The following is a 25,292-nucleotide window of genomic DNA, read 5'->3' as shown; positions in this document are numbered from 1 at the left end:
TGGTAATGTTAATTTTGGCAAACGGTGATTGCTAGATATAGCGAATGGGACAGCATAGCATGACATAGGAATTGATGAAGCAATGTGGCTTGTCTCTGTTAAAATTCGAACGACATTACTTGACTGTGGCAATGATGGGGCGACATAATTTGTCTGTACAATTTCAGGTGAACTAGTAGGGATAAACCGTAGATTGTCTACATTTAAAACTTCATAAGATGAATGTGATGTTTGATTTGAAATAGGTTGTGTTGTTTATCTATAAATTTTCTAAAATGTCTCAGTTTAGTAACAAAATTTGTAGTATACTCATCTGTGTCTACAATTTCAGTCTCTATATCCTCTGTTTCCGATGCATTTACAATTTGTTCATTCAGTGTGTGGAGTAACTTCTTCTGTTGTAATTTATCATACATGGCTAACAGCTCCTCTCTATTGAAATTCAGAATTTTCCTTTGCCTCGGCAAATTTTTGTAAAAGTCTTGTAACAGCACTACGATTGCCAGTTCTAATCGACTTGAGCTTAGGTAACTCCATTAGTCAGGTCAACATAAATTTGGGGACGATTTCTTATCATCTGACTAACATAATAACATATTTTAATGTAATAAGCAACATCTATTCAGTTTGACGTTTTACTTGTTACTAATCAAAGCTAAGGCGACGTCACTGATGTGATGTCGACCTTGGATACAAAGGTTATTCAAGACATTGCCGGTCCTGCGGCCTTCTCAACAAGGGTAAATATCAATTAGACGCCAACCAAATGACACAAAAAAACAAAAGCCATCTAAGCATTGACATACAGTCTGCACCATCCATCTTTATCTTAACTTCTTGTTCAACAAATGATAACAAATTTGACTGAAAGTTTTCTTTGGGCTCTAATATGAATCAAATGAAGTCCCATAATAAAGCAGTATTCTCATTCATGCTAAAGCATACAGGCAACCATACATTCTTATTATCATGATATTTACTAGTGATGTTAAGTTGCTGTCTCATCGAAGATTATGAGCCTCCATGGCTGAGTGGTCTACATAGTTCATCTACAGTGATTGATTGATAGTCTGCCAACTCTGAGGTTGTGAGTTTGAACCCCCCTCATGGTAGATTTTCTGCTTAAGGTTGTGGTTCTCTCTGGGTACTCCGGTTTCCTCCACCCAAAAAAAACATAACTGGACACTATGCTCTAGCCAAAGTTGCTGGAAGTGATGTTAAACATCAACATACATCAACATACAAACAGTAGTGATTACTCCACATCTCCTTATATGGATGTCAAACACCAACATACAAACAGTAGTGATTACTCCACATCTCCTTATATGGATGTTAAACACCAACATACAAACAGTAGTGATTACTCCACATCTCCTTATATGGATGTCAAACACCAACATACAAACAGTAGTGATTACTCCATATCTCCTTATATGGATGTTAAACACCAACATACAAACAGAAGTGATTACTCCACATCTCCTTTTATGCATTTTGATACAACTATTGGACCTCAAGTATAGAACTTTTTAATCAATTATTGTTTGATATGAATTGAAATTTTTAAAAAGGATTTCTACTTTGGTAACTCACTCACTACTTAGATTTATACTGGACATTAGTGCAAACGTTTTGCCAGACCTTCCTAAACAAATGGATACTAAAAGTGTCAAGACATATTTTTTCTTAAAAAAATAGATAAATATGGCTTCTTTAGTGGTTCATTTATGATAAAATGGTACTACTTTTGGAGATAAGTGCAGAAAAACAAGTTAAAATAAGATATGGTAGGAAACTCTAACCACATTTAGCAGTACTAAAAATTCATATGCAGTGATTTATTAAAAACTTTTATGTTTTTGTTACAGGAGGCAAACAAACGCCTGTCTCTTCCAGCCGATATGCGACTACCAAGCCATAGGTCTAGAACAAACCTAAGTAGTCCTGAAGGTCAGCTGAGTCGACGGTCCAGGAGGAAGTCTCTTGTAAGCATTACAATTTAATATTTAGTTAGTTTGATGATAATTTTTCTTTAGACCTATTAGCTGTAGGCCTAATAAAGTGGTATTGCCAACATATGAGTGCAATAAAAAGGATAGTTACTTTTATCTGACCTGATCATTGGCAAATTTTAATTGTACATGTATTTTCATCATTTTAACATATTCTGCATAAAATATGATTGTCCTCCAAAAGAAGGTTTATAGCTGAATAATATTTGGTACTTAAAGCTTCATATATGTAACACATATTGTTTGACACATTTTAAGATCTGTCACATATCAACTTCTTATTTGCTACATATAGATTCTACCACTGCATCGAGTGTGATACCATATTTATCCACTCAAGACAGTTAAATTTTCAAATTTAAAACGCGAGGCTTGCCGAGCGTTTTAAATATTTAAAATTTAACTGTCGAGAGTGGATAAATATCGTATTACACGAGATTTGGTGGTGGAATCTGTTTCTCTAATGATTTTCAAACAATACGCAGGCAAATTTATTCCTTCTTTTCGAATGATCTGCAAAAAGATGTGTTCTTTCTATGTGACGTCATCAGGCATGGTCGCCTTTTTTCATGCCGTCACAATAGGAAATTCAGAGGAAAGCAAGAAAATTTGACGTCATAATCGGATTTAAACCAATGAAGAACTGAGATCAAACGAACCACACGTTGATTAAATTTTTTTTATACAATGGGTGCAGAAAGGGATAAATTGACGAAGAATTAGAGAAATATATTTATATTCTTGTCACATTGATTGGTCGTGTCCTCTGAGATAAAAAAAATTGTCAAATTATTCTCAGCAACTAGTTTGATTTTTGGTACTGAACTTCGTATTGGTTAGCTGTATAGGGTGGTACTTTTTCAGATATATCACTTCTCTTCTTGTTTGTAAGATACATGTAAGTTCTGTACATAGATTCATATGTCAACAAAATTTGTTGCATTTTTCTCAGCGATTACAAATCTTATCTTCTCGATATTTGTTACCAAATTTAAATGTTGGTAAGCCAAATGGTGCTAATCTACTTACTGCTTCCACATTTTGTTGTAAATATATCTCCTTTAATTCAAAAGCAGGAGTCAGGCCATAATACATGTTCCAGTTGAAACAAATATTCTATACCCCTTATTCCATAAGGCCAGTGGAAATGATATTACAGAATATTTCTTTCAATTTCAACTTATATTATGATGGAACTTCTATTTCAATATGAGTTATCGAGGAATAGCTCACACACTATTGTGATTTTCTTGGAATGTGCTTTAGATCTTAAGTGAAATTCAGGGAACTTAATCACATAGAATAATTCAAAGGGGATATTTTTCTTACAACATAATTCTAAAATTAATTGTCAAGTAGTTTTCTTAATTTTTCAAACTATGTATAATTGCACCCATCAAGGTCTCTGAATCATAAAAATAAAATGATGAAGACCATGATCCTACTTTGTCAAGGTCACCCTATCAAGGCATGACTTTAAGATGTTTTATTTAGATTCACAAAGGTAAAGGATGCTCACAAGTGCACGCGGGAAGATGCTGCATGTGTTATCATTTATGTTTACAATTTATTTTAAATTTAGATTATGTAATTCAGGAATTGTTCTTTATTTTTAAACTGTTGGGAAGTAATCAAATATTTTAGAATGCTGTTTATATAAAATAGTTCCATAGAGGATATTTACATGAAACAACAATCTCATGGATCACTAGGTAATAAGCAATATATACTTTATTTGCTCATTATCACTGTGACATGTTGTCATCACTTGACATCCATCTATCAATAACATTAGTATTTGCTGCTTCTCTGCTTAGCACCCAGCATTAATGAGTAAGAGTAAAGACTGGTTGGCTCAGAGTCAGACTAATGGGGGTATCATTGGGGTGTTCAGATCCCAGATCCTGCTTATTGTTTTGTCAGATTCCCGTATCCTGCTTACACTATGTACGTAAGCAATTCTCATTTTTTTGTAATTTCCTGTGTCCCGCTAGACTTCATTTCCCGTTTTCACGGCACAATAATTTGACTTTCACGTGTCACGCTTACAAAAAATCAGCAATCCCGCGTCACGCTTAGACCCCAATGAGACCCACACTAATGTGTCTGGGTAGTGTGACGTGTCTTCTTGCAGACTGTTATCTTGTGAACTAGCACGTTAAAACATACGACTCTAAATGTTAGTCTAGTACAAAGTAGGGTTAATATTCATTTTACATTAACATGTTCTCATCCTGAATATGCATATAAAAACATGGATATAGCATTGGTAGTTAGTAACAAAGTACAAGTTAAAATATTTTCAAATTTTATAGGAATGATGGTTGGGTCAGACTTAGCACATGTTGTTTGGGTGGCATACATTAGAATTAAATCACGTTTTCATCTTTTTTCTCTGAAATATTTTTGGCCAATATTGATTAAATTTGGCAAAGACAACTGTATTGAAAGTTTTATTTCAGACTATCATTTAGTTTAGTTCAGTCGAAAAATGTGACCCCCAAAGAATGCATTATTTCCACAATAAAATTTTTATATTGGTTTGCAATGTTATGTCTTTTCATTGAATCTGTACATCATTTGTACATCCTAGTCAATCCTGTGTTCAGTTCATTCATAAGTGTCTATAAATGATTATCATCATGAAAATTGATTGAAATAACTGCATTTTATGCAGGAGATGGGAGAAAATTGGGACAGGCTAAATTAAAATCTATAGGAAAGATTGCCAAATAATAAAATGTGTGGTGTTGTTATATAATTGAGAACAGACTTGTAGAAAGGCAGAACCAAAGCAAACAGGAAGTCATGTAATTTAACTCCATTCAGAGGTTATCTTTTAAAGTGGTTAGTTTGAGAGATAAATGCTGTTGATGACTTGATGGTGTTTTTAAAATAAGACAAGATTAACAAATTTATTATGTTTTGATGCTAAATGAAAAACAGATGGAAGTTTTTATCTGTATAGCTTAAGGGTTTCAGATATTAAAATGATTCAAGTTGAAGACTGTTGGTAGAAATTGCTTTTAGGGAATGTATTAAATATTTAGCATGGCAATAGTTATACATACATATTCTGCATGTCAGCTTTTATATTCTAAAGTATTGAAACAAATGTTTATCAGTGTACTTTTTGTCACTATAGTACTGAAAAAGTTGGGGTTTTTTTATACGACCGCGGTCGTTACATATTGGTATCATGTTGTCGTCGTCAGCGTCGTCCGAAGACATTTTTTTCCGGACAATAAAATGTAAATAGAAATCTATGAAATTTAAACACAAGGTTTATAACCACAAATGGTAGGTTGGGATTGATTTTGGGGGTTATAGTCCTAACAGTTTAGGAATTAGGGGCAAAAAAGGGGCCCAAATAAGCATTTTTCTAGTTTCCAGACAATAACTTGTGGAACGGTGTATGGATCTCTCTGAAATTATACCACAAGTTTCCATACCACAAAGGGATGGTTAGGATTGGCTTTGGGGGGTTATGGCTCAAATCGTTTAGGAATTAGGGGCAAAAAAGGGGGAAAAACAAGGGTTTCCTGTTTAATGGACAATTAAAAAAGTACAATGTTATGTTTGGATTACCTCCCTTACACTGCTTTTAAATTATGTATAAAGAAATGTTGTATTGTCTTGAGGTGATTAGCTGTCAATTTATTTTTAGAAGTTACTATTTAAAAATGCTGATTAAGGAATATTAATTTTAGCCATGATTATGTATGTCATTTTCTATTTTAAGACTTTTATGATGTATTTAAATGGGTAATTATGGTTGCAAGCTCCATTTGAAATTTGAATTGAGATTATGACCATATCTTGTGGGAAAGAATTTTTTTTTTTTTGGAAAAATGGGAGGGAGGTGAAAAAAAATTGGGGGGTGGGGGGCAATTTTTTCTCATTTCAGATTTCAGAAATTAAAAGAAGAAAATTTCTTCAAATATTTTTTTTTTTTGCGAAAAAAAGGGGGGGGCTCAATTCGCAACAGCATAGTGTATTGCACAAAAGCAAAAAAAAGGGGGGGGGGGGGGGCAATTTGCAACAGCATAGTGTATTGCACAAAAGCAAAAAATTGAATATAAATTCAAATCATATAATCAGTTCTAAGTTCTTTGACTACAGTTATTCTGTGTCAAATATTTAATTACAATCCAAATTCAGACCTGTATATAAAGTGCGAATATTGTGTCCATTTTTGCCCCAACTGTTCAGGGTTGGACCTCTGCAGTCGTATCCAGCTGCGCTCGGCGAAGCAATTTATTTTTCTTGCTGTCTTTTTTTTTTTTTTGGACCCAGTCGGGTCAAACCAAAGTCTTTAAAATTGGAATTTTCTGCTTCCTCACTAAGTGTGTGGCATTAAGGAGTAAGAGCAAAGACTGGTCAGCTTGGAGTCAGAATAATGTGCCCGGGGAAAGGTGACATGTCTTCCTGCGGACTGTTACCTTGTGAACTAGCATGTTACAAATCCAGCTCAGAGTGTCAGTCTAGTACAAAGCAGGGTAAATATTCATAATACATTAACATGTGCTCTTCCTGAATATTCAATAAGCTGCTGGACGTTAAGCAGCCATCCATCATCATCATCTTTTTTTATGTCACATGACTTTTGATTTTTATTATATTTACTGTGAAAATTATTGTCATGAACACTGATAATTATTTTTCACTCTACTGTTATAAGTATCTTTCGTGATTGTGGACATATTTCATTCAAACTACTTGGTGAGATAGCATACATAAGTTCTTTTCTGCAATAATATTTGAAAATTTTCATATGGAAAAAAAATTAAATGCTGATAGAATCTCAGATAGTGTAAAAACAAAATGTGAATATAAACCCTCATGATTTTGTTTGGTTTAAATTCCACGAAAAATATCCTACTTAACAGTACCATCTGGTAGGATTTCCCAATACCCTGTTTACATTAGCAAAAAAAGATAATTTTTCGTGAGATCGATTAAAATAAAGTTCGATTTTTTCCTGAGATCAATTAAAGAAAGATAGATCTTCAATTGGACTAAATAAGTCCACCTCCAGGCCTTGTGGTCATAAAATTTTGGAGTATGATTATTGTACTCAGACTCAGAATTCAACCAATCAAAATTCTGGATTTGGTGTTTTGAACACAAGGTTTGTACTCTTAGTACTGAGTATAAAGTTTTATGACTAGTGTAGACCCAGGATCTTTATTTAATGACTTTTGACATGTGATTTCATAATATTAATAACTGCACAAGTAATTCCAATGACTCAACTATTTCCACCACCTTTTTTGCAGTGTGTGATTTCTGCATGAAATACATTACATTATCACATTTTATTTTTACCATTGTTTGTTTACGATAGGTGAGGTAATTTAGTCAGACTTGTTCTTTTTATGATGCAGTGTAAAAGTACTGGATCTGAAAAGATCGATGTTTGTACAAATACTAACATGGACTGGTCTTTTTTAAAATTGATTCAAATAAAGATCAGTTCAATTTCATACAACTGTAAACAGGGTCTTACATTACTGACCTTGTTGCACTAGTCTTGCATGAAACAGGAAATCTTACCCTTGGGTGTTAAACTTCCTCCTCGTGTAACTCTTTCCTGTGTTATATTGTTAATGCAAATGTTTACGAGAGATAATAGAATACTTCTATGTAAGCAAGGTAATAGAAACAACTGAGCTACAAGAAAACAATTTAGGACACATTTAGGATAAGACAACCTAAAAATAGACAATTAATGGTACAAAATAAAAACCATAGACATTTGCATATACAGAACAAAAGACAATTATTAATCGTAAACAATTCTCATACAAACTAGAAGTGATGATATTAATTAGAAAAACAAATAAACTTAATAAAGTGTTAATGATTAATGATACAACACAAATTTCTAATTACAAAGAAATATCTCAAAATTTTATATTCATACATAAGAGAAATGAATCCAATTTTTGAGTTCATTAGTTTTGTAAATCACCAATTAACATTGATCACTGCACCCATGAATAATTACCTTTCATCTAACAGATACTTTATTCTCATTACATAACAAAAGGTTTATTTTATTTATTTGAAATAGAGCATAATTATTGTCCTTCTTCAATTTGCGTATTTTCCCAATTTTGTTTTTTGGTGCTACTTTTTCACTAAAAAAGCAATTATAGGAAACACATGTAATAATAATGTTGTTATTTTCTTGTGGATGAAATGAACATGACCATAAAACTATTTTCTATTTGCAGTCTGAAATTGGATTTGGAAAGATAGAATCCTACACGAAATTAGACAAATTAGGAGAGGTATGCTTACTTTAGATTAATACATGTTTATGAGACAACAAACTCATTTATTATCACAAAGTTCTTGGTAATAACTTGCTGACTGGCAAAAATAGTCAAATCCTGTAGATTTAACAGAGGAAATAGTTGTAGGGTTTAAAAAAGATTCTTAATTGTTTTTGATCAGGTTTTTATAATAAAAGACACGATTGAAATACATTCAAATTACCTTGAAAATATGATAAAGATAAAAACAATGTGAGTGAAGTGCAAAGACAGTGTTTACTGATCTTAAATTAGGATTAAAATATGCCTCCAACAACGTTTTTGCCAAAAAATCTAATTTTCTGATAATTTTGGTTACATTTCCTTACATGATCATGTCTTCAGATGAACATTATAGAAGATATGTCTTAAAGTGCTTCAACAATGAGCCAAACCCATACGGCATAGCAAGCTATAAAAGGCCTGAAATGATAAATGTAAAACAGATAGTTGATGGTAGTCACAGCCTAGACTTTATATGAGGATTTCCTGCTTTTTTTTCAGTGACTTTACAAGTGAAATAAACATTCTTATTTCTCATTCCCAAGGAGATTGTTTGGCCCTGTACCTTCAGTCATGGTTCATTGACTTTGAATATTTTGCATAACTTACATGTTAAAGTATTGCTATTTTAATTTCAACATTTGCATTTTACTATCAAAATAACAAAAAAGTGAGACATAAATCTGTGTTAACAGTTTATGTAATAATATATTTTCTTCAGCTGGGCAATATTGGGTCTAAGGAGCCTTGAGTTTTTGTTTACATTATTTTCAGGAAATAAACAAGTAATGACAAGGTCAAAATCTGTTTTTCAATCAGTGTGTTTAACTATTAAGCTGTTTTTTTTATATTTTAAGTGTTAAGGAAAATAATTATTTTTTGAAATTTTGCGTAAATTAAATTGTTTGTTACTTGTTTGGTATAAATCTCTTGCTGTTGGACAGATGTTATAACTGGGAAAATATATAAGAACTAAATCTAATCAGAATTCTAAAGATTAGTTTTGGATTAATGATGATTATTGAAAGATAATGAAGTGAGACTCCGACTGATACAAGAGAACTCCATAATCATTATGTATGGCCTTCTAAGTATAACTGTTTTAGACGCTTGTTTTCAATAATTGATTGTTCTGTAAACTGGTAAACAAATATAGCATTTGTTTCATTATTTTGTTCTGGTTAAGCTTTGTGCATATTATTCTAAATATACAATTAGCCATTTGTTTCATTCTTTTGTTCTGGTTAACCTTTGTACATATTATTCTAAGTATATAATTAGCCATTTGTTTCATTCTTTTGTTCTGGTTAACCTATGTACATACAATTCTTAGTATGCAATTAGCCTTTTCAAAATCTAAAGGACTATGAGTAATTTTATTGTTTGTACTTCAAAATAAAAATATAGTAAAGCCATTGGTTCAGTTTCCATTGTTTGGGACATTGTTAGCCAATCAGAATGTTTTGGTGTACTTTTAAAAACATCATCCAGAATGCTTTCAATTCTGAAAAGATGAATTCCTAAAAGGTACTGGACAGCAGAGCTAGATCAGTTGTAAGGAGACTTATTTCTGTTACCCAATCATGCAGTTTTATATGTAACACCCCAAACATCAATAGAAATGTAAAATACAAAAGTGCAGATATTTAAAACAATTACTGTTAATGTCCTAAGAAAAGATAACATATCTTTTATAGAGTTGGTCAAATCAAGTTCCTTTGATCATGTTGATAAAAGAAAACAGTTTTAAAAGTCAAATATTAAAGTTATGAAATTATTTTTCCAGGGAACATATGCTACTGTGTTCAAGGGTAAGAGTCGACTAACAGACAATCTTGTAGCTCTGAAAGAAATACGACTAGAACATGAAGAAGGAGCACCATGTACAGCCATTAGAGAAGGTAAAAGTTTGATCCCAGTTTAAAAGTAATATCATGTAAGGGTGAGATATCTTGGCATTAAAAGAATCATAGTGAAAGGCAGGTATACAGGAGACAAAACTTGAAAAGGAACCAGTCAGTTTGACTGATATTAACCAAATCTTCATTTTAAGAGGAATAATTTTTTAGTAGTACATAATTTCCAGAACATTTGATTAGATAAAAGAAAGTTATTTTATTTTGATTTTATAAAAAGAAATTGTTACAACACCTAAGGTCAAGGTAATAGTTGCTGAAATACTAATAGACCAAAAAATTAGTGCAGAAAAGGAATTTCAGGATATAACTCTTAGAACCTTACATGGGATTGTAATGAAACATCTGTAAATGGTCACATATAATGAGAGAAAAATGCCTATTGATTTTGAGATCATTGCTTCCAAAGGCACAGTTAAAGCAAAAACCTTTAGTCTGGAATTAGTGCTGAAAAGGGATTTCCAGATAATAGTCACAGAAGCTTACATGGTATTGGAACAATACTTGCATATCTGGTCACATATAATGATAGAAGTTCCATTTTGATTTGAAATCAATGAAATTAGTTCAGAAAATGGGTTTCCTGATGATAACTTCAGGACCCTTCATGGTATTGTAACAAAACTTGTATAGAAGGTAACATATAAAGGTAGAGATATCCCAATTGGTTTTAGGTGTAATACCACCAAATCATAGTATGTCACATCCTGTTGCATACGAAAATAGGTCGAAAAAAATATTCCCTTGAATTTGACAGTTGTAGGTAATTAATCCTACATTTCATTGCAGTAAAACATTTCTGGGTCATAAACATATATCTTGGGTATTTCAAAGCACCATTATATTTTTATTTTGGGTTTCTATAGAATATTTTGGAAACTTGAGGTTACATGGTTACTAAAGCTTGTACACAGGTTAAAAAAGTAAGAAAATTTGATTGGTTAACTTCCAGTGATGGTTATTTTCTTATATGCAATGAAATGTTATGTGAAATTTTTTCTATAGTACTGAACAGGATAAAACTTTACTCATGCCTAGTATTTCTTTATTTGAAACAAAGATAAATTCTGCACAATTTTTTGAAAAGTGCAAATTTAACAAAGACTAATAGGGGAAAATTAATGGTGGTATTACACCTTTAGCTCTGTACAACCAAGGTCAAGATCACACTTACCAGTTTTACAACTAAGCCCAAGAATTTGCATCAAAATGATGTTGAATAAAAAGTGAACTTATCTCCTGCACCACTTAGAAAACACCATATTTTCAAATTAAACTGTCACATCAATTATATTATGTTAGTTCACAGATACCACATGGTTTCTTTCTCAATCTATAGGTGACAATTGTTGCAAGAAGGGATACAATGAAATACAAAATACCAATCAAGAAATATATCTTTTTTTTTCATTATATGTGATTTTGATTTTTTTTTACAAAATTTGATTTTTTCAATAAATTGCAAGATTAGAATATTTTTAAAAACCATATTTAAAAATAATTAGGTTTTCAAATAAATCTTGAAAGTCAGGATAAACAACATCAAAGAATGTTTCCAAAATAAGAATTAAACGCAAAAAAAAGAGGGGGAGGGGGGTCAACCCCACATTTGCCTGTGCATTTTCCTAAAACTTTTAAAGTTAACAATTTTGTGTTTTAAACATCTGTTTGTTAAGTAATATTATCAGTCGCCTCATCAGTATGAAATGACAGATTTATAGTCCTTTTTAACTATTTTATAATTGAGAGAAGATATGAAATTTTCACTTTCTTGTGCATGGATTTAGGACTGTTACTAGAAATGAAGTGAAATTTTAGAATAAGTGGGCATTACCATGGCATGGGGTATTCTTTACTAAGACTCTTTAATTAACCAATATAAGTGGGTCATTAAACATAAAGTTTAGTCAATGTATTGAAAATTGTTATGCTTTACTGTTATTGTTTGTTTATTTTTTTCAGTCTCATTACTCAGGGATCTGAAGCATGCAAATATAGTCACTCTCCATGACATCATTCATACAGAAAAGTCTCTCACTCTAGTCTTTGAATATTTGGTAAGTTCAAAAGATGATGCTATTAGTATTTAGTTTGTATTATTGTAACCAAAACCAATTGGAAATATAAATGCACACCAACTCCATCACACAGTGGAAGAAGATATTATGCCATTACTTGTTAATATGTTCCCAAAATATTTTTTGAAGATTCATTTGATAAGATACATACTTTCTATTTTCTTCTAAGTGAATTTTTTGTCGATGTTTAATATTACCATATTAATAATGCAATATTGTGATGTCAAAATTAAAGGCTGTTATTAGATAGCATGGGATACATACTTTTTTATGTCCCATTTATGGGCATTATGTTTGTCGGTCTGTGCATCCATTCGTCCCTTCGTTCGTCTGATGTCCCTCCGTCTGTCCCACTTCAGGTTAAAGTTTTTCAGTTTAAAAGTTTTTGGTCAAGGTAGTTTTTGATGAAGTTGAAGTCCAATCAACTTGAAACTTAGTAAACATGTTCCCTATGATATGATCTTTCTCATTTTAATGCCAAATTAGAGTTTTGACCCCAATTTCACGGTCCACTGAACATAGAATATGATAGTGCGAGTGGGGCATCTGTGTACTATGGACACATTCTTGTTTTTTTCATCAATTTCAAATATTAATGTATGTCTGACACAGAAACTTCCAAAACCTCTTTGGTTGATATGAATGTTCCATTTCACAGTTGATAAACTATAATAAGAAACTTAAAAATACAAAACATGAATTCTATGAAATTTTAAACAAGTAAAAACATACAATAGATTAAAGCATACATGGTAACATTTTACATGGTGTCAATTCTCCTTGATCCAACAAAAATAGTGACTTTCTTTACAAAGTGGCATTACAATAGCAGCTGTGCTTTTTTGAAGCAACACTTTGTGAAATGTTTTGTAAACTTTCTTTAAAACTCATATTTACACACATTCTGAGTTATTCAATTTCATTTTTATGGAAGTCAATTTTATTTGCTTTTGGTAAAATTATTAACAGGGGTGCTAAATAAATCATAAAAAAATTAAGAGTGTATTAGTTAAACTTTATTGGTGCAATATTATACAGACCTGCCAACTATCCCAGTTTATGGGGGATATCCCCCATGAGAGAATAGTTTTGACCTGAATTTTAAGATTCTTTATTATGTAAACTGAATACCTCAAAACAGCATTCAAATGAGTTAAAAGGGTACTTAAGCACATACATACTCATTGAAACAATATAATAGTAGATTAAAAACACTTATGACAATATAAGTGGTGCATAAGGTCCTCATGTGCTTAAAATCCCCCATGGAGATTTCGAAAAGATGGCAGGTATGAATAAATTTTGACATGTATACCTTTTATACGATATGTATTGTATTTGTAGGATCATGATCTCAAACAGTATATGGATGACTGTGGTAATATGATTTTATACGATATGTATTGTATTTGTAGGATCGTGATCTCAAACAGTATATGGATGACTGTGGTAATATGATTTTATACGATTTGTATTGTATTTGTAGGATCGTGATCTCAAACAGTATATGGATGACTGTGGTAATATGATTTTATACGATATGTATTGTATTTGTAGGATCGTGATCTCAAACAGTATATGGATGACTGTGGTAATATGATTTTATACGATATGTATTGTATTTGTAGGATCGTGATCTCAAACAGTATATGGATGACTGCGGTAATATGATTTTATACCATATGTATTGTATTTGTAGGATCGTGATCTCAAACAGTATATGGATGACTGTGGTAATATGATTTTATACCATATGTATTGTATTTGTAGGATCGTGATCTCAAACAGTATATGGATGACTGTGGTAATATGATTTTATACGATATGTATTGTATTTGTAGGATCGTGATCTCAAACAGTATATGGATGACTGTGGTAATATGATTTTATACGATATGTATTGTATTTGTAGGATCGTGATCTCAAACAGTATATGAATGACTGTGGTAATATGATTTTATACGATATGTATTGTATTTGTAGGATCGTGATCTCAAACAGTATATGGATGACTGTGGTAATATGATTTTATACCATATGTATTGTATTTGTAGGATCGTGATCTCAAACAGTATATGGATGACTGTGGTAATATGATTTTATACCATATGTATTGTATTTGTAGGATCGTGATCTCAAACAGTATATGGATGACTGTGGTAATATGATTTTATACCATATGTATTGTATTTGTAGGATCGTGATCTCAAACAGTATATGGATGACTGTGGTAATATGATTTTATACCATATGTATTGTATTTGTAGGATCGTGATCTCAAACAGTATATGGATGACTGTGGTAATATGATTTTATACCATATGTATTGTATTTGTAGGATCGTGATCTCAAACAGTATATGGATGACTGTGGTAATATGATTTTATACGATATGTATTGTATTTGTAGGATCGTGATCTCAAACAGTATATGGATGACTGTGGTAATATAATGAGTATGAATAATGTAAAGGTAGGAAATTAACTAGATAGTTCACATCAAGTTAATAAAACAACAAAACCAAATACCCAAAACAAAACAAAACAAAACAAAATAACCATCAGCTTCCAGACCTAGGTCAGGAGCCTGATGTTCAGTGGTTGTCGTTTGTTGGTGTGGTTCATAAGTGTGTCTTGTTTCTCAGATTTTATATAGATTAGACCGTTGGTTTTACGCTAGTCATTTTTGGGACCCTTTAAAGCCTGCTGTTCGGTGTGAGCTAAGGCTCTGTGTTGAAGGCCGTACTTTAACCTATTAGGGTTTACTTTTACAAATTGTGACTTGGATGGAGAGTTGTCTCATTGGCACTCATACCACATCTTCTTATATCTATTGACTATAAAAAAATATACCATTCTAACATAAATTTGGTATTTGTTGGTTCCTCTGGTATCTTTTAGATACATTGATATGACAAGATAACAAGAGACCACAATATGCCTGTCTTCATCAATAGGATATTTATGTTGATCTGTGCAGGGAAAAGCTTATGAAGTGCTTTGGTCAAAACAAAACTAAGCTCTACTCAACTAATCATATACTGTCAATGTTATGGTAGAAAATGACATTAATACAGAGGTCATTATGTACTGAAGACATTAAAAATTTTATGGCAACAAATCTCTAGTTTTAAAAAATTTATGGATGAGCTTTTAATTTTTTATACTAATATAAATACAATAAATGTTTGTTTTTATTTATTATTTATTCTTCTTTTTTCAGTTGTTTTTATTCCAATTACTACGAGGCCTTGCCTATTGCCATAAAAAACAAGTGCTACATAGAGATCTTAAACCACAAAATCTTCTAATTAATGAAAGAGGAGAACTTAAATTAGCTGATTTTGGTTAGTATTATTGCTATAGTTAATATTTCATTAGTTTCCAGTATGTGAATATTAAACATTTTTATTTTATTATTTACTGTGAATTCATTTTATTCATAGGATATCAATTTTTTGTGGATTTCGTGGGTATAGGTGAACCAAGAATTTAAATATTCAACAAAGTACAAGTTTCTATAGGCTTGTATGCAGGCTTTGGCAAAACCACGAAATTGAATATCCATGAAAAAATGATTTCTCCTCAATCCGCAACAATTGTTACTTATGAAAAATCAATGAGGTAAATTATATAAAAGTTTTGCTTAAAGCATACTTTTGGAATCATGTAGAAAACTCTCAGTATTTAGATAAAATTGAGAATGGAAATGGGGAATGTGTCAAAGAGACAACAACCCGACCATAGAACAGACAACAGCAGAAGATCACCAACAGGTCTTCAATGCAGCGAGAAATTCCCACATCCGGAGGCGTCCTTCAGCTGGCCCCTAAACAAATATATATACTAGTTCAGTGATAATGAACGCCATACTAATCTCCAAATTGTACACAAGAAACTAAAATTAAAAATAATACAAGACTAACAAAGGCTAGAGGCTCCTGACTTGGGACAGGCGCAAAAATGCGGCGGGGTTAAACATGTTTATGAGATCTCAACCCTCCCCCTATACCTCTAGCCAATGTAGAAAAGTAAACGCATAACAATACGCACATTACAATTCAGTTCAAGAGAAGTCCGAGTCTGATACATGGTTGTGACTCTATACTATTGACCCTTTTTGGATTGGGATACAATAGTCTAAAACTAACAGTACTTAGTACATATAAAGTGAGTTAAGATCCTATAGAAGTCAAAAGGACAAATATATTTTACTCAACAGTAACTGATTAACTGATTATTATTTGCTTAATGAATAACAGCAATTAATATTACTGGAATATTTGTCAGAAAACAATCGACATTCATAATTTCATATTTTATAAACAATGTAAAAACTTGGATGGGACTCAAAAATTTGAAAATGTGTTCAAGGTCTGCTTAAAATAGAAATGAACAGGAAGTTTTACATGGGTAAATCAGATACATTTTTAGCATATACTCAGCATGTATAAGATGAGTGTTATAAGAGTATAAGAAATCATGAAAATTAAATTTGAATAGTAAATATAAAAAAGAGGATGTGGTATGATTGCAAATGAGACAACTCTTCACAAGAGACCAAATGACACAGAAATTAACAGCTATAGGTCACCGTACAGCCTTCAACAATGAGCAAAGCTCATACCGCCTAGTCAGCTATAAAAGGCCCAGAAAAGACAAATGTAAAACAATTCAAACGAGAAAACTAACTAAAGTAAGTTTATCTACTTCTATTTCAGGTTTAGCCCGTGCCAAGTCAATACCTACTAAAACATATTCCAATGAAGTCGTCACATTATGGTGAGTTGTTTTTACCATATTTGCTTTGTAACCTTTATAGTCAAGAAACACCATACGTTAATCACCAAGTATTCATCTTACATAATAAAAACTTTCTTAAGTAAGTAACAAAGAATTATTTTCAACTAGAGCTAGAGGTTGCAATGAACTCTGAGTGAGGTGTGAGCTTTTGCTTTTTGTTTGAGGCCTTTATGTGCTTTTAAAATGAAGAACGGCAATAAAAGCATTTTTCCCTTTTGAATGCATATAGGGATTTTGTTTCATGAATTAGTACACCCATCCCTTCTTTTCCATTAGATTTAGTTCTAAAATTTATTTTCTGCTATAATCTCATTCAATTCACACAACAAGTACTGCTATTTCTGCTACTTCATATTTCAAAATTATTCTTATAAACAAAGACCTGTTTATCTATAAAGAGATACAAATATAAATGTGGTACATATAGATTCAACAATTCCAACCAGAAATTATGGTTTAGAGGTTAAGATATTGTCTTTAAAATAAGCAGGCACTCTATATATAGAAAGAAAAAAATATAAGTTCCAATTCAATTCAAACTAGTTGTGTCACAAAATTAAACATACGGTATGACATATTTTCATACTAAAAATTAACATCTTTTGACAGAGTGCCTACTTGGCTTCTTGGGAAAAAATCTTTAAAAAAACAGTATGAACATGAGTAAAGGGAAATAATTTTCCTGACAGGGCTTGAACAATGTTTATAATGAAGTTATTATTTTAGGTACCGACCACCAGATGTTTTATTAGGTTCAACAGAGTATTCTACTCCAATTGATATGTGGTAAGTTTGATTTACCGTCTTATTTAGTGGAACTAGTCTAAAGAAAATACCTTCGGACAAGAAGATTTGCTTTGGATTGGACAGTATTTTGCTTTACAGTTTTCGTTTTACATATGTTTCACTGTAGTTTTGTATTTGATTGGAGAGTATTTTGCTGTACACAGGTTTAACTATAGACATTTTTCACTAGTTATATATATTTTTTTGTCAGTATTTTGCTGTACACAGGGTTCACTTTACACATTGTAGTTTTGCATTTGATTGGTCAGTGTTTTGCAGTACACAGAGTTCACTTTACACACTGTAGTTTTGCATTTGATTGGTCAGTGATTTGCAGTACACAGGGTTCACTTTACACACACTAGTTTTGCATTTGATTGGTCAGTGTTTTGCAGTACACAAGATTCACTTTACACACTGTAGTTTTGCATTTGATTGGTCAGTGTTTTGCAGTACATAGGGTTCACTTTACACACTGTAGTTTTGCATTTGATTGGTCAGTGTTTTGCAGTACACAGGGTTCACTTTACACACTGTAGTTTTGCATTTGATTGGTCAGTGATTTGCAGTACACAGGATTCACTTTACACACTGTAGTTTTGCATTTGATTGGTCAGTGTTTTGCAGTACACAGGATTCACGTTACACATGAGAGTTCACTTTACACATGTTTGACTGTAGTTTTATTGCATTGCCATGACAGAGTCAAAAAGCTAGACATGACTGTGCTGTTTTCAGCGTTGGTAGCGTCAACGATGTATTAGTTTGTGATTAGGTTTATTTGTGGGGAACCACTAGTGGAAGGTCAATGATATTTGGCATGAAGTTGTATTAGCATTGGCACATCTCTTTTCCATGGAGATTATTTGGCCCTGTCCCCTCAGTCGTGGTCTATTTCCATGAAAATACCGCAAAGGATCACACACGATTTGAAATTACCGGATATTCATTAGACATTTTCACGAATTCTCGTGGTGAGAAGGGGGGTGCAGACAATGTTCCAGTGCGAACTATACAAAGCCGATTACGGTATTAGTTTGTGATTAGGTCAGTTTATGGGGAACCACTAGTGGTAGATCAATGATATTTGGTGTGCAGTTGTATAAGCATTGGCACATCTCATTTCCATGGAGATTATTTGGCCCTGTCCCCTCAGTCGTGGTCTATTGACTGAAACTTTTGCTTAGTTTACATGTATTAGTTTGTGATTAGGTCAGTTTATAGGGAACCATTAGTGGTAGATGAATGGCATTTTGTTTTCATTTGTATAAGCATTGGCACATTTCATTTCCATGGAGATTGTTTTGCCCTGGCCTCTCAGTCGTGGTCTATTGACTTTGAAACTTTTGCTCAGTTTACATGTATTAGGTTGTTATTAGATCAGTTATTGGGGAACCACTAGTGTTAGTTCAATGATTTTTGGTATGCATATTTATTAGCGTTGGCACATCTCATTTCCAAAAAAATTATTGTTTGGTCTTGTACCTTCAGTCATGGTTCAATGTCTTTGAATTTTTGCATAATTTACATATTAAAAGTATTTGTTGCTATTTTAATTTCAACATTAGCATTTTACTATCAAAATAACAAAAAGGTAAGACATGTCTCTGTGTTAACAGTTTATATTTTATTGGAACAGTGATAGTGTATCTTTACTTATAAATGTAGAATGAAAATAAATAACTTACAGGTATCAGTGAATACTAAAAGCAAACTACAAATTAGTTCATTTGAAAATTACAGTAACAGGTGAATTTTGAAACTTAATGTCTTGAGAAAAATCAGTGGGAGGTATAAAGTTTAGGATGTCAAAATATACACTGTATCTATTCTTAAATGTGGATGAGATTTCTCAATTTTGCAAGATAACATGTCTTTTTGAAGTAAGAAAAAAGATATTTATTTATTGTTTAATATTCATGGAAAACAGAAACCTATTGTCATATTTTACAATTTTTGAATATTTTAAAGGTTTTTATTTTGTTTTACATATATCATGTATAGGCAAAATATAAGGCTTCTGAAAAATATTTATTAAAAAAAACCTAGATTTCATAGAGCATATCTTAACTTTAATAAAAAAAAAAATTAAGTAAGATAAAAGGAGATGGACAAGTATTTTTTTAAAATTTTGTATTATTTAAATTGAATTTAAGCAACCAATTCCTATTCACTTATTTTAGTAGTTGTAGATTTGCTCTAGTAAGTTCTGTAAATCTTTGAAAACAAACCTGTGTATACTGCAGCTAGATCACTTCCTATTGTCTTTATCTCCTGAATAGAGAAACAAAGTGATATTTCCTGCAATGTAGATTTTTATGTCACATCACTTTTCTTCACAATTTGGTGATTTGTTTAAGAATGGAAAAATTTTTTTATTTTTGTGTTAACATTACAATAACTATAATTATCGTCATTTTTAGCTGCAGTATAAAAACAGTAGGTCAATGTCAAAAAAATTCCACTTTTTTGTAATCGGCAGGAAACTGTTAAAGAGCTCAGTAAACTTTGCCTTCCAGAGATTCTGAACCTCATTGAAAAAAAGTTGATATTTTCGACATTGACCTTATATTTTATATATATTTCTCTAATTTTTACCCTATTTATCCTTTTCCTAACCTGTTGATTATTTTGGTTTAATCAATGTGTGGTTTGTTTGATCTCAGTTCTTCATTGGTCAAAATTCGATTGGGATGTCAAATTTTCTTGCTTTTCTCTGAAATTCCTATTGTGACTTCATGAAAAAAGGCGACCATGCCTGATGATGTCACATAGAAAGAACACATCTTTTTGCAGATCATTCCAAAAAAAGAATTAATTTTGTCTGCATATCGTCTAAAAATCATCAGAGAAACAGATTCCACCGCCAAATCTCATGCAATACAATATTTATCCACTCAATAGTTAAATTTTAAATATTTAAAATGCTCGGCTTAACTGTCTCGAGTGGATAAATATCGTAAAATCTATATATATTTTTATAAAAGTAACTTATTAACAACCTGTTATAAAAAGAAGTTAAACTATATCTTTTATACTTTTACAGGGGAGTTGGTTGTATATTTTATGAGATGGCATGTGGTCGGCCATTGTTTCCAGGATCAACAGTAGAGGATGAACTCCATTACATATTTAAAATTCTGGGAACACCAACAGAAGATCAGTTCCCAGGACTTAGTAAAAATGAGGACTATTTGTCTTATAACTTTCCTTTCTATAAACCAGAACCACTTATTAATGTAGCACCAAGGTAATTTAAGATTTTCTAACTGAAGAATCTGTATTTGTACATTTTCATAGCAATTTTCTGTGACTCAGCTTTTGTAAAGTATTTCATCTCATTTTAGTCTACATTATTATGAATATGGCATTTGATACAGGTACATTTCTTAATAACATTGATTTTAATGCAGCAGAAACTATGGTATTTCATTACTCTATAATAATGAAGAATTACTCAAGGTATTCATATTTCAAAAATATAATCACGCAGAATTACTCATGGTAGTCATATTTCAGAAACTAGAATTTGAAAAAGAACAAATAGAATATATATTGAAAGAAATGACAAGTTTAATCTATTTTATTGCATGAACAAAATATTTGCTATTATTTGTTGCATTTAATTAGATTAGTTTAGTTTTCATGCTGCCCATCTCTCAGTGGCAGGGACACATAGTGTCTTTTTTGTTCCTGACTAAGTGCAATATTTAGTTGATGCTTAAACCCCATGATATGCTACATTATTACATTGGTAGCAATGAATTACATTGATTTCCCAGTCAAATAAAAACCGATAATTTCACATGTGAAATAAACGTGGTTATTTCACTCTCTGACGTCATACAACAATAGGCGTTGTCAAGACGTCGATAACGTCGGATCAAAACAAATTGTGAATGCGTAGAAAAAAGATATAGTTCCTTACATTTTCTTCATTAATTTCATTAAAAAAAAACATTTGCCAATGTAATAAAAAGAATAACTAATCAAAGAATTCAAATATCGAAAAATATTCAACTCGTGACCGAACAACACTGATAATTAACTCATGCGCTACGCGCATTCGTGAATTAATGTGTTGTTTGGTCACTCGTTGAATATTTTTCTCTATTTGAATTCTTCGATTAGTTATTCTATAATTAAAATTCTTTGATCTGTTATATTACAGATTAGATGGAGATGGTTTAGATTTGTTATCAAAACATTTACTGGTAAGTTGTATGCACTAAGGAGACAATACAGCTTTGATTACTACAATTTAATAGAAAATTCTTAGGAAGCAACCTGACATTACTTTACATATGTATGTCATATTTATATGATAACATATACTGTATTTGTAATGTCTGTGCTGAAGAATACACTTATTGTACCATTAACTTTTTATCTCTATAATGACCATATATATAGCATGGTTCATATTTGTTTTTCATAAGTAGTGTTGTTTAGGCAAATTTCCATATGGCCATTTTTACATTGTGATTTTTAGCCAAAATGACAAGCTTGATATAGCTTCTAGTCTCTCTGTAGGGAAAAAAACTGAAACACTCAAAATGCAGTCAACAAAACAATACACTTACAATAAAAGATTTAGCAATACTAACCCTAACAAAAACTAAAACTCAGGTTCTCTGAAACTGTATGCTGTCTCTGCTTCACTAGTAGTACCCTTCATGTTGCATATGGAAAAGAAAAATAGTGATAGGTCATACTCAGTATTGTAACAATTGAGGTTAAGTGATCATGATTGAGGCTATGACAAGTGGAATATATATCCTTTATCATCTGTGACAAAAAAAATCTTCCACAGCCGTCAACCAATGTATGATGGCATCTGTAAAAAATTCTTTAAATGCCAAGCTTCTAAAATGAGAATGAAGAGATGAAAGAATTGTACATTGATATGCAATGGAGATGAGTGGTATACATTAATGTGACTGGAACCAGATGTCACACAAAAAAAGACTAGTGTCTATACAATATGTCAGACTTTAAGTGGTGTCCAATATACTGTAAATTCAAAAATTATTGCGTGCATTTATTATTGCGATTTTTGAAGAATGGACAATAATGCGAAATTAAGTATTGCGATTGCAGAAAAAAACTGCAAACCGGTACATATATTTAGATCAGATATCAGAATGCGAGTTCTTATTATTGCGATACTCACAGAGTCGCATTATTTTCGCATAAATAAAAACGTCGCCATAATTTTCTGAATTTAAAGTAGATAAGTTGTTAACAAATTTAATAGAAACTATCAAAGATCTTCCATAAACACCAAATTCTCAAAAGGCCAAACAAAATACATTGAGGTTTTACTGAAGAAAACTACTGGTGAGGTTCCTGACTGGGCAAAATTCTTTTTTAGCACTCAAACCTACAACTTTTATATTTTTCAGTATACAGCTAACAAAAGGTGCTCAGCTGCAGAGGCGATGAAATATCCTTTCTTCAACAGTTTGGGACCAAGTGTACATAGGTTACCAGACAGTAAGTTTATGTTATAACTTATAAATATCACATGATTATGTGTGACTGAGAAATATTCAGTTTGAGAATGGTATTGAGTCCCACTGGCAAGTGTCCAAGTGCATATTAGGTAGTATACATCTTCTACTGTATTGATCTGTTTATATTCGGAAAATACCTATTTAAGTTATATACATACAGTGAAACCTGCCTAAACAACCACCTGTATTATTCAATCGACTGATGTATACAATCATTTTTCAATCCCACCAATAGATATCCCTGTATATTTACTGACCATCGACCACATATATTTGCTTGAAACAACTGCCACCACTGTTTAGAACAACCATATATTACTTTGAAGGGTCAACAACCTTTATGTTTAGATTTTGACCTCATTGATTATTCCTTTTGATCATATAGCTCTTCACTAGTTTTTAGTTCTTATACAGCTTTCAAATGTTTGTCTTTGAGTATTCCTGATGAAGGTTAATCCAGAAAAGGGTTCCGGTCGCAAAAAATCTATCAGGTGTTATTTTCATTTTCCATACAATGCATATCACAAAGGTCAACAATCAGGATGTCTATACCAAAGCCAAAGATTGTTTACTAGGTTCAAATGTTGTTTGAATGCAATTAATTGTTTTAACATTGCTTTGAAACAGACCTTTTTGAAAAAATATAGCAAATGAAATTGGTATAAAAGAAGTGCCCTAAAAAGTGGCAATGGTTGAACAATTGTGTGTCGGTGGCTAGATAAATAAATGTCTAGACAATGAAAAATGAAAAAAAGAAGTCTAATTTGAAAAAAATTTTATAGTATCAAATTGATTGTGGCAGTCATTTCTTAATAGAAAATATATATGTGTAAAAATGTTAAACTGATTGAATTTTATTCATTTTTAAAAATGTTGTTAAAAACTGAAAGGATACATGAAGATACTCTTGAAAACATTTTAAAAAGATAATTAAATTTCTTTGAATATACAATTGAGGAAGGATGTCCTCAATTTGTTGAAAAAGGAAGTATTAAACTTATTCAACTGAGTGAAATAAGCCATTTATAAAAATGTTGATAAAAACTGGAAGGATACATAAAGATACACTTGAAAACATTTTAAAAAGATAATTAAATTACTTTGAATGTACAATTGAGAGAGGATATGCTCGATTTGATGAAAAAGGAAGTACTAAATTTATTCAATATGTAAAAACCAAATATTATTTAATTTTTTTTTTATTGAAAACACAGAAATTATATTTTGATATTTCTTTGTGGTTTCTCTGCTAGAAAAAAAAATTGAAATCTGATTATTTTCTTTAAAAATACAAAATAAATGATGTAATGATATGGTATATTAACCATTATGATATTTATTTCAGCTGTATCTATATTTACACTACCTGGTATAATATTACACAAAGATCCTGGAATGAGATCCTCATCATTATCATCTACAGGTAGGCTTCATATAAGATCATGTTTTTCATATCAATATCTACTTAAAGTACAGCTTGATAATTGAAATGGCTACTTCAACTGGTATCGTTTAGAACTATGGTCCATGATGGGGAACCATTCATTAGTTGTGCTACATGTAACACACATGTCACTTTCTTGTCTGAAGTATAATATGTGACTATAAACATGAAGTAACCATAGTCAACAATCAATCACATTTAACTTAACAAATATTTTGTACTAATGCTACTGAGTCAACTATAATTCAGTATTTCAGTTGTTATTCCTAGCCAATAGACTTTTTTCATATCAAATAATTTTTAAATCTGCAGTATATAATTTTTTGGACACGTTAGCCTCTCTGTGGTAGGAAATACTAGTACGTTAGCTTCTCTGTGGTAGGACATGTTAGCTTCTCTGTGGTAGGAAATT

General features: G+C 31.6%; 1 protein-coding gene across 4 annotated transcripts in view; it reads left to right on the top strand.

Annotated features, from left to right (window-relative positions):
- The window catches only part of LOC127700213 (cyclin-dependent kinase 17-like), a 91,452-nt gene that overhangs the window by 56,641 nt on the left and 9,519 nt on the right, over window positions 1-25,292 (top strand). For all 4 annotated transcript variants that reach the window (XM_052203650.1, XM_052203644.1, XM_052203637.1 and 1 more), the window contains 12 exons: window positions 1,872-1,988; window positions 8,255-8,311; window positions 10,125-10,239; window positions 12,217-12,311; window positions 14,742-14,804; window positions 15,555-15,678; window positions 17,053-17,113; window positions 17,861-17,920; window positions 20,967-21,170; window positions 22,092-22,134; window positions 23,326-23,416; window positions 24,782-24,859. In XM_052203650.1, the coding sequence (XP_052059610.1) occupies window positions 1,872-1,988; window positions 8,255-8,311; window positions 10,125-10,239; window positions 12,217-12,311; window positions 14,742-14,804; window positions 15,555-15,678; window positions 17,053-17,113; window positions 17,861-17,920; window positions 20,967-21,170; window positions 22,092-22,134; window positions 23,326-23,416; window positions 24,782-24,859 (1,108 nt within the window). The remainder of the gene's footprint in view (window positions 1-1,871; window positions 1,989-8,254; window positions 8,312-10,124; window positions 10,240-12,216; window positions 12,312-14,741; window positions 14,805-15,554; window positions 15,679-17,052; window positions 17,114-17,860; window positions 17,921-20,966; window positions 21,171-22,091; window positions 22,135-23,325; window positions 23,417-24,781; window positions 24,860-25,292) is intronic.

The sequence above is a fragment of the Mytilus californianus genome, unplaced genomic scaffold (assembly GCF_021869535.1).
Source record: "Mytilus californianus isolate M0D057914Y unplaced genomic scaffold, xbMytCali1.0.p SCAF_1, whole genome shotgun sequence".
Lineage (NCBI taxonomy): Eukaryota > Metazoa > Mollusca > Bivalvia > Mytilida > Mytilidae > Mytilus > Mytilus californianus.
The sequence above is the reverse complement of the archived record's forward strand: the minus strand, read 5'-3'. Positions and strand labels throughout refer to the sequence as shown.